This window comes from Eupeodes corollae, chromosome 1 (genome assembly GCF_945859685.1).
Source record: "Eupeodes corollae chromosome 1, idEupCoro1.1, whole genome shotgun sequence".
In the NCBI taxonomy this organism is placed as follows: domain Eukaryota; kingdom Metazoa; phylum Arthropoda; class Insecta; order Diptera; family Syrphidae; genus Eupeodes; species Eupeodes corollae.
In genome coordinates, this window is record NC_079147.1 from 224,175,223 (window position 1) to 224,193,488 (window position 18,266).

Genomic DNA, 18,266 nt, shown 5'->3' on the forward strand with positions numbered 1-18,266 from the left:
ATTCTAAATTCATCAAGCATCTAAAGACGTCTCATTTTGCCTTGATAAGCTCAAAGCCTCCGCGGCGTAAATGAGATTCTGGATGATGATGTGTTATAGAGGTTGACCTTAGATACTCAAAAAAGGACTTTACTACTCAATTACCTTCTAAGTCCAAAGAAGCAGGGATTTGCAAGAGCTGTTCTCCGTTTGGTTTCACCGCTGAATTTATAGCGGTGCCTAGGTAGGCAAAGTCCTTAACTACCTCAAACTTATAGCTTTCTATGATAACGTTTTGTCCCGACGTCATCGTTCAATTTCATTTCTTGAGACAGCAAGTACTTGGTCTTGCCTCATTGACTATACTTCCGTCGCAATGCTCAAAAACACGTTACTATTATTATAGTTTGATGTTGAAAACTTCTGCATATCTGAGTTATTGGACGGACCTTTGGAAGATTGTGAATCTAGTGTAAAAAATTGAGCCTTACACAATTTTTTAAAGAACGTTTTGAAGGAGTCGCATCAATGTGCATCGCTTTATCTAAAATCCTTTTTGACATAAAAAGCTTCAGTGGAATTTATTTTTATGGACAAGTTTAACAATGATGCCAAAACTAGATATTGCTCTGTAAAGTTTTGTATAAATACTGTCATACTCGGCCTTGAAATAATTAGCAAATAGTGGACCTTCCTAATCCAAAACCACACTGAAATAGACCTATCATGTTGTTAACAAACGGCTTCAGACGTTCACATAATACAGCAGAAAGGGTCTTATTGGCAATGGACACGAGACTTATGCCTCTGTAGTTGGCGTAGTTCCTTTCTTGATGATCGGACAGAATTTGCTGAGATTCCACTCATCGGCATGCTTTCTTCCGACTATATTTTAGCAGATGAGTTGGTGCATATTCCTTACCAAGTCATTGCCCGCTGCTTTAAATAATTCCTCCAATGATTTTTCCATATTCCCCACAATAGACTGTTGTTCTATTACGATGTTCTCCTGATTGACTTTACAGACTTCAGTTCGCGACTGGTATTCGTTAGATTTTTGTATCGTTTGGTGAAATTTACGAACCTGATTCATGTTATGACATCCCTCCATCTCTTCAATCTCGAGCTTCTTCTACTTACTTCTTTCCATTTTTAGAAGCGGGTGTTACTCTTCTGAACGCAGAGTTCGTATGCATTTTATGTGAATCTTGCGACATTACTTCCTTGACTATCGGAATACCTGACAAATTTATTCTAAAATCCCGCACAGTGCTTTAAACTTTTATCATTTGGAAATATCTTTCTTTTCCTAGTTTAGAAATACAATTCTTCGACATCGAGTTCTGATCATTTTCCATCAGGAAATCATAAAACATCTCTTAATAATAACACTATTAACTGATAAAAGTACATTAATTAACTATCAGAAGATCATTTTCTGGGCTAATATTTGCTATTCCATACATCAAAACCAAATTGACTTTTAAATAATGGATTTATATTCAACTTATGCATTTAAGTTAGGCAATATTTTTAAGTATTATTAAGCCATCTATTAAACTTTCCTAATACCTACTTATTTTCATATTTGATTGAAGAATATTTATACTATTTGTCGTCATATAAAATTTCAAAATAACTTTTAAGTTTTCAAACCACCTCATAACTCATAAACCCCCCCCAAGAAAGCAAACTTAATTGCAGGTCCAATTCGAATTACATTAAGATTGTATGGAAAACTTTAACATTGAAAAAAGAAGAAAAACCAAGAAATAAGTTCAAACTTTTACTCTGCATATAAATATTTCTTCTGCAGATTGTTGGTTAGCTTCTTCTATATTTTTTTAGAGCTCTCAAAAGATATGTCACCTTTAAAATTTGCATTTGCAAATAATATTCTGCTTTTGCTTTTGGTTTTGCATCCCTTCTCAACGCCGGCCGCCGTAAAGTCGAATTAAAAAATAGTAGAAGAGAAAAATGAGGACTCCATAAGTTTTCGCATCCATAAGATTCTTTGGGAGGAAATCTGATGGAAATCACATCGCACAATTGAAACTTTTCTATCCTCTCTTCCTCATCCGGGTTCTTTTAGTAGGTTTGGTTTACTTTTTTCTGTTTTTTTTTTTAGAGCCAACGAACGAACAGAAAAATAAAAGAAGTGGATATAAACTCCTTTTCATCTTCAACTCATTCAAAAATGGCTTGGTTTAGTTGACATAGCCAATAGAAAAGATAGAGTATATAACATTCCTCGAGAATAGCAACCCTTAGGTAGAGGTAGGTATAGTTGGTGCGGGTTAAAAATATGAAATAAAGATTATGAAAATTCCACTCTTATGAAAACCATCATATCATATTAAGAGGACCAAAAGTATATCAAAAAGGTTTCAGCGAAGTTGTGCTATCTTACTGATGAATTTTTTAGTAGGGTTAAGGTTGGTTTCTGATTTTAAGATTTCAGTTTGTGTTTTCGTTTTTTGAAAGAAAAAATCTTGAGTTTTCTGTTTTCGAATTTTTATTTAAAAAATAATAACACTTAATTTAAAAAAATTGAATTCGATTTATTTTTGTAGTAAATTTTGTTTCTGAGCTGATTATAATAACATTCCAGTAAGGAGTTTCATTTTAAATAGCCCGCTGTTTAATCATTTGTCAGTTTTGAGGATGTCATCTGTTTGAAAAGATGACAGATCTAAAGTATTGATAGCATGTACGTCGCTGTGCACTACCACTGAGCTTCAAAAAAGTATCAAACGAAAATGAAAAACTCGAGAATTGATTTCGACATTCAAATAAAAAATCAAGTCTTACTCGTAGCAGGATTTCACTTCAACTCTTCCTTATTTTTCTAAATGATCTCTTATCTGAAAATTCTTATCCAACGGCAGCGTATGATAGGCTCATTAAATTCTGGTCTTGATACTCATTGTTCAATGGGGAATCAAAAACCTTGTAAAATTTAATACTTCGAAAACTTAATGATGTCTACTGTCGCAAAAGCGTAGCCCTCCCCCAATTCTACTATCCATGGGTGGCACTCGTACCGACGACGAGACTGAACAGCTTTCAGTTCAGTAAATTGTCGATAGAAGAAATTTAAACCTTCTAATAATTTATAAAGCCTATATTCTTCCGAAAATCCAATACAATTCCCATATATGGGCAAGTGATCAATTAATCCACTTGAATCTCTTGAACAGCATTCAAAAGAGATACAGGTTTCATGTCTGTCATTATTTTATCACTATTTTCAAAAACAATGCTCTGTAGTGAAAAAGCCAGTTTCATTCGTTCCCTCAAACAATTCAATGCTCATCAGATTACCCTTGAGCCCAAATTCGAACGTTCTGTTAAGTACAGAGATTCTTTTTTTAGTCGCACTGCACGAATGTGTGCAACTAGGCTCAATATTTCAAAATTTATTGATAATTTGGTCGTTAATACTGAATGCAATAACCACAGTAGCAAGTCCAATCTAAGTAATAGTGACCACGCTCTTATGTAACAGGCTGTAGCTTTGTAAGAAACACACTTTTTGGTATGTTCAACTCTTTACTGTAGAGTTAGCTCAGCCCCTTATTCTTTGGATGGCTTTTCCAAAAAAACACGCCTTATAAGATTGAAAGATATTTAAGTAGGCGACGTTTATTTCCAACGAGATAGGGCGCTACGTGTTATAACAGGTAACGAAACAATCGCAATTTTGCAAAAAAAAGTTTCCTGGTCGTGATATTTCTCGAAAAATGATTAAATTGACCACCGACATCTTGTGATTGATTTCTCTTGGGTCCACTTGAAAGATAAGCTTTATGCTAATGTCCCAAAGTAGTTTCAAGATACTCGCTTTTTAGATATCAAAATAATTATTGTACAACCCTTTTATAAATTAAGACTGCTGTCAAGTTTTGATCATTTTAGTAAGATTTAAGTTTTTATGAAGTAAATAAATAATAAATAAGGAAACGGCAAACGCATATCAGTTAACTTCTTTTAACAAATCTAGTTTTGTGCATAAAGCTTTCGAAAGACTTCAATTTAAATTTTTGAAAAATTGAATTTATAATTTTTTTTTTAGTTTTCGTCGTCATTATGATGAGAATCAAAAAGAAAGATAAATTATATCTATTTATATTACAAAAAAAAACAAAAATGAACTCAAGATGCGACCTGCTGCTTCAAAATTCTATGAGAACAGAACCCGTTTTGTACAACCAACGTATTCTATAGTGAGTTGTAGTTGCAGTCGCATTTTCAGTCTAGGGAATTGAATTCCATTACAGCTACTCTAAATTCCATTTAATAAATTCCCGTCAAAGTAGGTATATGAAGATATGAGTTCGTAGTTAGGTATGTGTATGCATTAAAACTCATTCATCATTGCAATTGCAAATAAAGTCCCTAAAAGCTTTGTGGGTGGTATATAATATGAGCTATAAGCATGAGCATGAAGGGGTGATATGCGACTATCCTTAGAAACGAAGCAGCCAGCACCCACATCCTGACAGTTAGTCCTTTAACGAATTAGCTTCATAATATTCATACAGCAATGTGAACTTACGTGACTGGCATGGCGCATTGCATTTGGAAAATGCAACCAAACACAACAATGTCACTCGCACAGTTTGAGTCAGTCAGACGTGTATAAACGTTTGTTATCCCCTAATGAAATATAGCAAATTGCCGTCATTATTTTCAAAAGGCCACCCATCTACGAACGGCCCCCGCGCTGCTATCTACCTCACGTACACAAAACTTGCTTCTACATAAATATGATATGCACAGTTGTGGTCATAATAATTAAGACACAAAACGAAGAAAAATATTGTAGTTCTGAATCAACTTAAATGTCCTAAATATGTTAAAAAGTCGCAACAATCGCGAAGAAGAATGCTCATTTGCAATAAAATTACCTGCAGTTATTATTTAATCGTATAGTTAATTAAGACATATTAAATTAATTTAAGCTTATTTGATTATACTGTCGACAGATAACGTTTTTTTTGGCAGCTCAAACAAAAAATAATTTTTCAAAGGATTAGAATGTCCTAAGTTCGAATCTTAACTTTAAATTTTTCGATTCCAAGTTTTTAAAATTTTATCTTTTCAAACTGCTGAAAACAATCAAAAGCAGTGGAGACTTTATTTTATTTTATTTTATTTTAAGTTTCGATAAAACTTTGGTTTGATACTTTCATAGTTTTAAAAAAATATATTTTGAAGTTAATTTTAGTGCATATTTCGAATTCAAGCTTTAATTGAACCTATTTGCTAAAGTATTAAAAACACTCGTTTTCAACATTATTTTTATGTTTTTCAATATATTGATATACACTTCTTGTCACATGAATAGGAACAAGCTTTTTCGTTTTTATTTAACGATATTTTTCAAACTCTTAAGTTTTTTATTGAAAAACCCAAAGGTGGAATAAATGAGGCCTATACTAAGTTTATAAGCAAACAAAAAAATGTTTGGATTAAATTTATAAATACAAGTTTTATGGCGTTTTTTCCGTTGAAGGTCATAAAAAGTACCTATTTCTTATTCACAGAAATAGGGACAAGATTTTGCCTATTAGCGTGCTTTAAATGAGATAAAAGGGTATCCTGATTGAGAATGAGCTTAGTACGTAGTGGTAGAGGTAAAGGTCTTACCAAGGAAATAGGCCAAATTCGAGCTTACCGGGATCTCGGCAAAACTATCTGTTTTATAGCCAGCAAAATTAGAAGAAGTTAAAATGATTTATACAAATACCTGAAGGACCCAGAGAGGTATGGACAAAAAACCACGAAGGAAGATTCAAGAAAGCCACATCGTCTAAGCCCTAGTCACTGATAAAGCTTCGGTGAGCTTGGTTAGTAGACAGATGGTGGACCGTCTCAAAAACCTACCGCGTGCTGTTATCATGTGTTCCTTCTCTTCTGTCCTTCTGTCTTGTGTTGTTATCACCTTACATAGTCTAGTCTCAAGGTGCTGTGTTCTCTACCCTGTACATTTATGTGCTGGTCTATCGACCGGTGACTGATTGACACCAAAAAATTAAGTAAAATCCAGCATTAATTGATGCACGCAAGGGCCAACGCGGTAATTTTCAATAAATGACATCAGGTGGCTTGGCATACCGTTTGCTATTTCCATGATTTAAGAAAGGAAGAAATCTGTCTTGATAAACGGCTCAGCAAAGGAGGCGGTGTAATGGTATGGAGAGCAATCACATATTACGGGACCGTGGAGCTGGATTTTTAAATCTATAAACTGACGAACAAATGGTAGACAACGATGGACTTTCCAACAAGATAATGCACCAATACCAATTCACGGGCAAAATGAGAACCTATTACCATGGCTCCCATATTGTCCTGACCTGAACATCATGGAAAACGTTTGGGAATGGCTTTCAAGAAAAGTTTTCGAAGGAGGACGGCAAAACCAAAAAAACGAAGAAATTATTAAAGCCATAAAACGGTCCTAGGCCTAAGAATTTTTCACAACTATTCAATAATATCAGTATTTATTTGAACCATAAGATTTTTTGTTATTTTCTTTACTTTAAAGGGTCTTAGAGGTAAATTTAGATCTTGTCGCTGTTCATGTGACAAAAAAAAAGTAGAATAGACTTAATATATAAGGGTTCGAAAAATAGTGTCAAATACAAACGAAAAAAGCTTATCACTATTTATGTGATACGAAGTGAAATAGAATTGCTTAGAAAACGAATTCGTTACAAAAACAAAACTTACTGTCAAACCGATTTGCTTCTTTCGCATTTTTGTAAGACAGGTGAAATCTAACAACTTATGTAGATTTTTCAAATATTTATAAAATATGTAAATATTTCAACTGAAGAAATGAATTATATTAAGTTTTGACTGAAAAAAATACAATGTTCCAACTAAATTTCCAAAAATAAACCTTAACTTCATTTGAGAAAAAAAAATCATCTGGAAATTGTGTCAAAAACTAAAAATTTTTGAGAAAGTAACACCAATTTTAGATATTCTTTCTAAAGTTTATGTTAGAAACATGCTTTGAATTATCAAACAAATAAACATCCCTCTTTGACATCGCTGCAAATTATAGGCTTAATAAAGATTTAAAGACAAACTATCATGTAAAAAGATCGACACATATACCATAAGAAGTTGATCCAAGAATATGAGCTTGAATGAAATCTTTGATGGGCGTAAAGCAGAGGTGTTGTAATATTGACCGAAGACATCGTTTCGCGCAGAGACATCTTCAGAAAAGCCCGAATTTTTGGAATCTTAATTTAAAGTGTTTGGAAATGATAAAAGATGGTACGTCAGTTGTCCTTTATTTAAAAAATTGAATTTTTAATACAAAAAATAGACTGTTAAAAACATCGTGGGGTTCAAAGTAATGATTTTGGGATATTCTTCTTCATATTCATATCTGCCTACTTACAAAAAAGTACAAAAAATGACAGATACATATAATGAAATCTAAAACAATACTTTTTCAAAAGATTAAAATGTGAATTCGTATCTCTTCTTTTAACTTTTCTATCACATCAATTGGGACCCTTTAAAAATGATCAAAAAGACCAAAAATTGTGTTTTGCAAGGCAAATAATGTTTAAAGAAAACACATCCCTTAGCAATTATTTGTATGACATTTTTCCGAAGTACAAATCTTTTTCTACTAGATAAAGTTTAAATCATTTTCTTATTAGTTATGGGATGACTTATGGGTCTTCATTTGACTCTATCTGAAGTTTAAAAAAAAAACTTTGAATTTAAAAACTTTTCGTTTTTGAATAAATTGTTCTTGAGTTAATTGTTAGTACTGTTTCCAAATCCGAACTCAAACTTAAGTTTCAAAAAACTTGATGCTAAGACGACTCATTAGTAATGAGATGAAAAAAAAGACTTTATATCGTTTTGCGTTTTTCTTTTAAAAAACGTTTTATCATAAATTCTTTAGAATTCTATAAACTAATGAGGATTTATTGAAGAATAAGTTAGGTAGTGAACATTTTTAAACAGCATATTGAAATTAAGTATCGAAGTTTGAAAAATCATCATGAACTTTATTGAAAAAACTACTTTACGAATTCACAAGTTTTTTTTTCTAATTATAAATAGTTATATTTCAAAAACCTGCCGTGAAGGATTGATTTTGAATGCGATTTTGAACAAAATCCTTGGATTTTTTAACAAGATAACGACCGAAATATTGTCGGGTATTCAAATCCTGGTCTGAATCCAATCCTGTTTTGAGTTCTGGAGTAGCCTGCTTAAAGTCATAATTTCTACCCCATAGACAATTTATGGTGTATTATAAAAAGTTTTAAGCTTTAAGCAGATTCTCGTAAGTTTTTTTTTAAACTTTTAATTGGATGTTTTTGTAATCTTTTCGATTGAAAATTTTGACAATTCACGATATTTCAACGTCCCTAAAATCCAAATCAAAAATTTTTAGAGAGTTGACTGTGTGTGCTCGTCTACGTACGTTTGGAAACCTTTTTTCGTCGTCTCAAGACCAAAAGAGATATCGACTTTAAATAAACTTTTTAGCATAAGCGCTAAATAAGGTTTTACACTGGGGAATAATCAAACAGAAGAATATTAAAATGATTTCTCATTAAAGTGCAGAGCTAATTGACACGGTGCCAATAATATATGCCCAATGAATGGGTTGAGAAAATTGTAAAACTTGATTTAAAACTAAGTCTCAAAGTCTTAAGATATCTGAAGACATTTCTTCTCAATTTATATTATGCGTATAAATATATTAACTAAGAATATTACAGAATTTAATTACTTTAATTAACTTTCAATAATTACTTCTGAGCTAAATAAGATGACTTCAATTTCAGTGGAATTATTTTATATCCACAACTGTATGTACGGGCTCGTACCTATATTTATTCTGAGCGCATTGTCTGTGCGACTTAATGTGTCGCCTGTGTGTCCTGCAGAGTTACTCAAATGATAACAACGAATAAAAAAAAGAACTTGTCATGTGGGGGAGTTTTGGCGGATGAAGAACTATTAGAGTCTTATAATAAGCTCATGTAGGTATATCCGCTTACAGGACTACACAAAGAGTGAGAGAGGACAAGACTGAAATGGTGGACCCTTTAAAAAAAGATAGGAAAACAATGAATTCAAAAAAAAGAAGCTAATGGCACTGACATATGCACACAGCACATTGCACAAGGACAAGGATAAGGGGCGGTAAATATGTAAGAGTCAGTCGGCCGGCTACAAACTTGGGTTTTTCTTTCTGGCAATTATGTTATAATCTCTTATACATTTCAATTTTGTGTGAATAAAGCCATGATGTGACACAAGTGGTCTTGCTTAGAATTAGAATAGGCAGCTGCATTATTTTTTTGTTTTTTTTTTCTTTTTCAGGACGTTTTTCTTCTTAAAGTTTCGCTGAATAAGTAATATACATATACCTGTGAGCTGTAACGGTTAGAGGGCTTTTTCTTGACTTAAAACTTGCATTAGGAAAAATAACTTCTTGAAACCTTGACCCAAAATGATATTCATGTACAGTACATTATGTACGAATATGTCATGAAAAGACGATTCTTTACAATTACTTCTTAAGAGGCGTCATTTCATCATCATGTGACTGTTTCACTATTTTAAATATTTATATATTTTTAAATTTAACAGGAGTAAACTTAGCAGAATTTTAAATTCTAAATTTTAAAAGATTTAGTTCAATCTTTCAATCACTATTTGATAAATATTGAAGTTTAAAATGTATCCCTATAAATTGATAATGTATTTGAGTTCCGCCAATAACAAGAAAATTTTCAAATATGAATTTAAAGTTTCCAAATTTCAATATTAATTAACAATCAATTATTTGTTACATTTTTTAATAAAAATAAATATATTATGTGGCGCAACAGTCCGTTGAGAACTAGGGGCTAGTGACTTACAAATCTCAACCATTAATAAGTGCGAGAAATGTTGTCAGAGATAACCCAACTTCGAAAGACTAATTTGAGAAAGCACTCTTCATGACACGAGTTACTCTTGGAGGATTTTTCAAGAGGCAGCAGACACAGGCAAGGGTTGAACCCAAGATCTTTGGCATGAAAGTCCTAAAGATTTTTAAATGGAAGGGATTGAATTTGTTATTAATTCGGATTCTGTATACAGATTTGGGTTATGTATTGAATAGAACATCGGATAATCGTACTCCTTTATTCAATTTTGTTTATGACCATTTTGCATAAGCCACATGTTGGCCACATCCATATCATGAAAATTTAACTGGATTATCATGTCACGACATCAAACACTATTATTTGTTACTGCTTGAATAGAATCATTTTCGAAAATGAAAGTCCACACCGTTAAACCGTTTCTGAGCAATTTTTCGTTAGTTTTCTAAAATTGAAATGCCATAAACCCGAATTTTGAGCTGCAACTTTGTTAGGTTTTCAAGAAAGCAACACTGTTCGCGCTGAATGAAGGAACAATTTGTTGCTAAATAGAAATATTACTTCTAAGTTTTGTCATTTTAAATTGATAGGTCAATTCCCCGGATAAAGGTTTGTTTAATATATTTTTCACTAGCAGTCATTGCTTAGTTTTTCAGAAGCACCATTTTTAAAAAAATAATTTAGTATTTTATTTGTCAGCAACAATATTAACAGTTTTGAAAAAGCTAGTAAATTGATAAATATGTTATAGTTAAATTAAAAAAGAGGCAGAGATGAGCTTTCTTTGCTCTCATAATACTTGAATTAATAAATAAATAGTTATCAATTCATTTTCCTATCAAAATTAACTAAGATTTACCAACAATATTTTGCATTTGATTTCAATATTTGCTTTCATTCCTGAGATATTTTTGCCGAAAACCAATTTTTAGAATCAATTTTTTTTAGGGTTTTTATTCTTTGTTAAGAGCGAGAAACATCACACTTCGGAAAGGATTGGGTTGGGTATAGGATGTTTAATGAAAATTGAGGTTCACTGTGCCTCCCTCAACCACCCTGATTTCTAGGAGGATTTAATAATGTCTCTAGGTGGCAAAGACTAGACGTCGCATAGGTAGTCCAAAAATAATTTCCTAATATTGTCATTCTTCTTTTGGATAGATTTGGTAATTTGCATAGAAAGTGGAAGGTATCTTAATCCATACCGTTGTCTTCACATCCTCAACATAAATCGGCTGAGTTGATACCCATTCTGTTCACGTGGGTAACCAATGAGTTTTGACCCGATAGAATACCTATTAATAGGGACAGCTGAGGCCTACCTAGTTGGAAAAAGTATCTTGTTTTACCTTTGAAAATCTTCGACCATAGATTAGTTGATTCTATGCATGTTTCAAGAGCTGACTACCTAAACTGCTAATGAAACTTGTCGGCCTTTTCATTACCGTCAATTGCACGGTGTCCTATGACCAAACGGAGGGTAACATTGTTGGTTTCGCTAAGTAAACGAAGCTCCCTACATCAGTTCTGTACCAGTCTTGACCTTGTAACAGTGGCAGATATGTCAATAGTTGCTGTTTGGCTGTCGATAAATATATGTGTTTTTGTCTTGCAAATTGTCGGAAGAAAAATCCTAACCAGCTTCGAAAAACGGTTGGAAATTCTGCTTAAAAACACCGCAGTAATCTGAAGACTTTCAATCTTTCTTTGAGAGGATTATATATATATATTATATGAATAGGTAGTAAACTTTACTCTCCCACGGTTGTGAAGCCATCCGTAAAGACAGATAGATGATTTATTTCAATGGCACTGCTTTTCCAACCAGTCCTTCCTTATGGGAATTTCTGTTAGTGCTATTGAGGTAAAATCCAAGTACGTCTTTAAATAGTTTGTTTGTTGGACATTGTCTATGTAAATAGTGCTATTTATGCTTGTGTGAACAAAGGAAGCCCTTTTAAAGTTATTACTCTGTATTAGTCGTAATGCGCTTTTGACCGCCATTTCCTTCAAGAATGTATCGGGAGGGGCTAGCGAGAGGAATGTCTCTAGGGCTTAAGTAGTACCTACACATGCATTTTTTTGGATCGTTGTCATATTTTTAAGATGGCAGACCTTTTAAGAGCAGGATACATGCGTATGTTAATATTGGCAGTGTTCATCCACAGAATGCTTTTAGGGCTTGGACCCCATCTTCTTCCAGATGAAGGAGGCAATAGAGACTTTTCTCTCTCTTTCTTTAATGTTTTCTTTCCAGTTCAATTTACGATCTAGAAACAGTTTTCGATATTTTGCCGTACCAGTAATGTCTAGGGAAACACCATTAATAGTAGGGCAGTCCATAATTGGAATATTTCGTTTTTTTCGTGAATATAACCATTTCTGTCTTAAGTGAGTTGACGTTAAGTACCCACCTTCTAGCCCAATTACTGACCTTATTAAGACTAATTGTAGAAGCTCACAAAGTGTAGGGATTCATTTACCTGAAACCATTAAGAGGATGTCGTCTGCATATGGAACAATTTGTAACCTACGAGTACATGGACCTAATTATTTTAATATTTCGTTAAAGACAAATAGCCAGAGCATGGGAAATATACCCCACCTTGCGGAGTATTTCTTTACGCCCTAACTTTTAACTTGCTGTCACCGATCTTTGCGTTTACAATTCTTGTTTTGAGCAAAGAATCAATCCAATTTAACAACATTGCTACGTTGACGAAGTTTAGGGCTTTTCAAATAGCACTGCTAGTGACGTTATTAAAGGTCCCGTCGCGTCAATGTCCAAGAATGCACCTTAGGTGAGTTCTTTGAAGTGAGGAAGTGCTGTTTTGACAGATTCGCCTTTCATAAAGCATTTTGGACCTGAGAAAGGGCATTATTATTTAGTTGTTGTATTATATAAAATAAAATTGTAGTACCCGTGGCATGATGGTTAGTGCGTTGGAATATCATGCAAGGGGTCTTGTGTTCAATCCCTGCCAGTGCCACCTTAATTTAAAAAAATTAATTTTCTCGGGTACTGCCTCTTGAGAGGAATTGACAATTCCTTCAAGAGTAATTCTTGTCATGAAAAAATGCTTTCTCAAATTAGCCGTTCGGATTCGGCCTAAAATTGTAGGTCCCTTTTGATTTTGAGTCAAAATTCAAAATTGGATTTCTCTAAAAATGACACCAAATGTTAAAAATATTTTATTCGATAAAAAGAGTGTTAATCCAATATCTTCAATTGTTACCAATATATGTGAGTCGAAAATCAAATTTTACCAACTGGGCTTCCCGATCGTGCATTTTCAATTTATTTAGCAATTTTTTTGTTAAAAATTTTTTAACTTTTAACTTAATTCAATTTTTGGTTTTTTTTTCAGACTGAAAGCATAAAAATTAATCTCGAGACTAAAGTCCAAAGCTACAATCTGGAGGAACAAATTGACAAGTCTAAATACAATCAAACAGCCGTTACAATCCTGCTAGATACATGTCGTTTGGTGCGTGATAATACATCTCGAGCCGTAACCAGCTTAGACAACATGGTTCTATATTTTATGAAAACAAAAGGAACAGAAAATGACACCTCCCTTAAAGGTGTTTTAAATGTAAGTTTTAAAATTGCTCCTTTGTGGAATTTTTTAACTTAAGTTTAAATATTTTCTAGCTAGGAGAATTGTACGAGTCAATACGATGGCCAGCAACACTCGGTTTTCTAACTCTGCTTTTACTTTTATGCACCATCTTAGTTATAGGTGTAGCGAGACGTTCACGATGTGCTCTTATATTCTTCAGTGTTTCCGGTTTATTTTGTATAATAATTTGTTGGCTGTTATCCGGTATTTATCTAGCATCTTCAGTCGCAGCTGGAGATTTTTGTATGCGGCCACACGAATATATGTGCCGCCAAGTTGGAATGGTAAGTTTCTTTATTCTCATCTTTTAAGTTAACTTAAATATCCCATTAAAGTGCACTCGTATTAGATCGATTCAATACGACCTAAAAAATGTCTGCGACAGTTGTTTAAAGGAATCATCCCACAAACAGATTTCCCTTTCCAATACTAATTCGGATTCCCAGAAAAGAAATATCTCATTTCCCGCTTTCGTTCCCAAACTAACCAACTGTCAACAATAATTTTTGATTGGAGCGCCATTGCCATTCTTTCGAAAAGTAAGGAAGATCATGAGGACATAGCACTTCCAGTTCAGAGAAATTTATTACATGGCTTTGAGGTTATCGGTTTGTAAAAATGTCTGTATCCGGCAGCGGCAACTGCAGCAACGGAAGATGTGCCTTCAATTTTTTCAATGCATATTTCGTGTACACTATACAGATGCACCTCTTCACCCTTCATTTTACCCCTTCCTTTAAGTGCAAATATCAATCGCATGTGCAGGGATGTGTATAACGAATGAATGTGTGCTCAGAGAATTAAACTCCCTTCCGAGTGGGTTGCTTGCTTATCCAATTCCATGGATCATGTCCCACCAGGGCACGAGAAAAAAAAAGAAAATAAGGAAGACCTATAACCAGAACTGAGAACTGAAGACTGAATGTGTGTCACGGGAGGATAGTAAACTATATGTATATATCGATTTATGAAATTAATTTCCATTTAAGGGATTATAATATGCAACGCGCTCTCAACAGAACATAACAGAACAGAGCAGAGCCGAGGTACCCAAGATGACATAGAGCCATGGAGACTAATAAATTTAAGTTCTCGTAAGAGTTTTCAAAGTGGACCGTTGAGGAAGCAGTGTTAAGCGAGTTTAAATTTTAAATAATATCTAGAGAGAGCAGCGTTAATAAGTACATACATTTTCCATTAGATTTACTATAGACTAAACACTTGCGAAGCTTCTTTGATTGATAATAGGTACATTGGACTTTAAGTTATGTTGGTTCTGTGAAAAATTTCGTTTTCACATTTATCGAACTTGAAAACAAAAAGTATTAAGTCAACAAAGCCAAAACTGTGTTACAATAACTTCCTTACTTTCGGTGAAAAATTTTACTAGTCCAAATTTCAACAATTGGCTCTATTTTACTTTCGTAAATCGAACGAAACGTCTTTGAACATTTTCAATTCTGAATGAATGGTTTTCATAAAAGGAAGACCATACTTGGCATGAATATTCAAGATGAAGACGGATTAGGGAAATGTATAGAACTTTAGTTACATAGGGGTTAAAAAATGGACCATCTCTGAATAAAACTGAGAGATCTATTAGCTTTATTAATAATTTGGTCAAAATGCGAATGGAAATTCAAGTGTTTGTCACACATAGTACCAAGATCCCTAATAGAATCGACTACGTTGACGGCGTCATTAGGAAGAAGTATACTCTGAGATGGGATTTGTTTCCGCGAAAGGTCATTTGTTTACATTTACCTACATTTAACTTTAGGAAATTAGGCATGCACTAAACAAAAAAGATATTTAGATTATTTTGTAAAAGTAAGGAAAAATGTTAAAAATGTTCTTATCATCTGCTAGCATTAGGATATCTGAGTTTTTAATTTAAGACAGACATAGTTAACAGATAAGACGAAGAGAAAGGGACCGAGGTGACAACCTTGTGGGACTCCATAAGTTGCATGTATGGGACTGGAGACTGACTGAGTTGTTGAAGAGAACTCTATAAGTTCTATTCGCAAGGTAGGAGCCTATTCAGTTTATAAACATAGATGGGAAGCCTAGGGCTCTAAGCTTGAGATAAATTATCTTATGGGATATTTTATCAAAGGCTTTGCTGTAATCAGTGTCTACAACATAAACTTCATTACCATTATCAAGGGCGGACAAAAGTTTAGATATAAATTCAGTTAAGTTAGTCGTAGTGAATCTATCTTTAAGAAACCCATGTTGAGCGGGGGGGGATAATAAGGTCTTGCAATGGAAATAAACGGAATCATAAAAAAGGCTTTCAAAAAGTCTTGGGATGCATGAAAGTTTCGCAATAGGTCTATAATTGTTAATTTCAGTTTTATTGCCTTGTTTATGAACGGGAAATATAAAGTATTCTTTTCATATATGAGGAAACACACCTTTTGAAAGAGAGAGTTGAAAAAGTGTAGTTAGAGGCTTTGACAGAGAATGCAAACACTTTTTAAGAACAACTGATGAGACACCATCAGGACTAGGGCTTAAGTTTTCTTTGAATCGACCATTTCTTCAGTTATTGTGAAAGATATAAGAGAGGTTTGAGCGCAACCATCTAAGTAACTAAAGTAGTGAGGATCAAGATCATATTAGACTTGCTAAAGTATTTAGCAAATAGATTTGTTATAGTTGTTGGATCTGAGGAGCTTATGTTGGAGAAACTCATTGAAGTTGGAAACCCATCCAATTTTTGTTTGATATTTATAAACTTGAAAAATGCCCTTGCATCAGAAAGAAGGTTATTTTCCATTTGGTTAAGTTATTGGTTATTAAAAAATTATAGGCGGGAAAAAAGTTGTTGTGGTCGGTATCAGATTTGGACTGTAAAAAGATCTTCCAAGCAAGCTTCGAAAATCCAACAAACATTAAAATATTTTTCCTTGCACGAATTTGTCCTTAAACTTAATTTTGTCCGTTTACTAATATTTACATATATTTAAGCGGACAAAAGATGCATGGCTATTCCATTGTAACTCTGACAATAGTACTCGCACCCAGGAATAGTTGAGAGTTGTAGTTAACTAGTCCCTAGACTTCTCAAGAGACTGTTGCGCCACCTTATTTATTTATGTCATTTATTCCATTGTAAAGAAGAATGTATAACATTATGACATTGTTCAGACATATGAGGCTTTTCAATAATCAATAATGCAAAATTCTGCTTCATCACAGAAAATCCGGACACAGCGGAGATAAGACGTTACTGAGTCATTTAGCTTTTAAAGTCAAAAGTTTTAATACAAAACAGTTAACTTTACCGACGTTCGTGGGATCATGATAGTTTGACAACATGAATACTGATCTCTTGTCTTTCCATTTTAACAAACTAACTGTATCAAATTGCATGAGTCTGGCAACTCTGCATTTGATGTTTTCTATATAGTAAGATAGAGTATAAGAGAATTTAGAGCCAATAATAAATGTAAAAGAAGATTAGAGACTGGATAGATTTCCACCGAGCCGGTCGGCCCTAAATAAAACGGAAAGATAGTGGTTTTTGTTTAATTTTCCACTTTAAAAATCGTTGTGTTTTTATTTCTATATAGAAGTTGGAATCGCGGACAGAGCTCGCCACTGAGTTGTCGAAACACTAACTTTTGTCTCACTTATGCGGTAAACGTGTGCACCTCTGCGTAAATGCCTGTGTTCTTTTAGCTTCGGCAAGAACTTTCTATTTAAATTAACCGTTCCACAGGCGAAAATTGTATCTTGTTGTAGTCTTACCTGTAAAGGGTAACTGTTGAAATAATTGTCAAAATAGACTTTATGATTTTTTCCTTTCAAATTTTCACAAAATTTCGTTACAACTTTACCGCCTAAGTCAGTTTCAATGGCAGTTCCCTGCTTACCAGTGTACAAATCGAAATCGAATTGAAATCGAAATCCTAACACTGCACACTTCATCCATACCTTGTACCCTCGTTTTGTTTTTTTTTTGGCATGTATTGCTTCAAAAAGTTCCTTCCCTTGAACTTTATCATACTCTCTTCAATAGCAACTCTTTCTGATGGCTTCTAATTGTTTCGAAAATTATTTCCTAAAATGTCTAGTAGAGGTCTAATTTTATACAGCTTGTCGAAATTTGGGCAGTTTTTGTCAGGCATTACGCTACTGTCATTCTCAATTCAGAAGCCAACTGAATTTATTCGAGCTCATAAACTTTGAGACATAACTGAAATGAAAATCAGGTCCTGAAGTCCAGTAATCCTTTTAGTTTTTTTTTTGTATACCCATCACCAAGTTCAAGGCAATGAAAACGTCAAGATCTATAGTTGTAGTGGGTGTATAAGGCTTTCCAAATTGAGTTGCGTAAAGGTTAGTTTGAAAACATAAAATGTTTTATAAATGTTCTGTCCAAAATAGCCGAAATAGAGAAAGGGCGGCGATATTCTCCATGACCAGAATTTTATCAGATATTCCCACACTTTCCGAAAAATCACCTGGTGTGTCCATCCTATAATTCTTCTTCCATTTTGGAGCTTTTGTCGTCGGTCTATTAACATACATACTGATCGTCTCTTTCTCCTCCGTCATCCTGGTCACTACAAAAGCTGTCGTTTCCTGAAGGAATAAATTCCAACCAATATTCGAAAGTTTCTCTTCCTTGTAGCCGGCCGGCGGCGCGACATACTGTAAGAAATCAAAAACAGCAATTATATTTACATGTATACATTTCATTTGGACTGCGACCATAAACAGA

At 33.7% G+C, this 18,266-nt stretch overlaps 1 protein-coding gene across 1 annotated transcript in view; it reads left to right on the forward strand.

Annotated features, from left to right (window-relative positions):
* Positions 1-18,266, forward strand: part of LOC129941666 (putative uncharacterized protein DDB_G0277255) — a 221,598-nt gene that overhangs the window by 179,246 nt on the left and 24,086 nt on the right. The window contains 2 exon segments of the mRNA XM_056050360.1: positions 13,277-13,504; positions 13,564-13,815. Coding sequence (XP_055906335.1) covers positions 13,277-13,504; positions 13,564-13,815 — 480 coding nt within the window.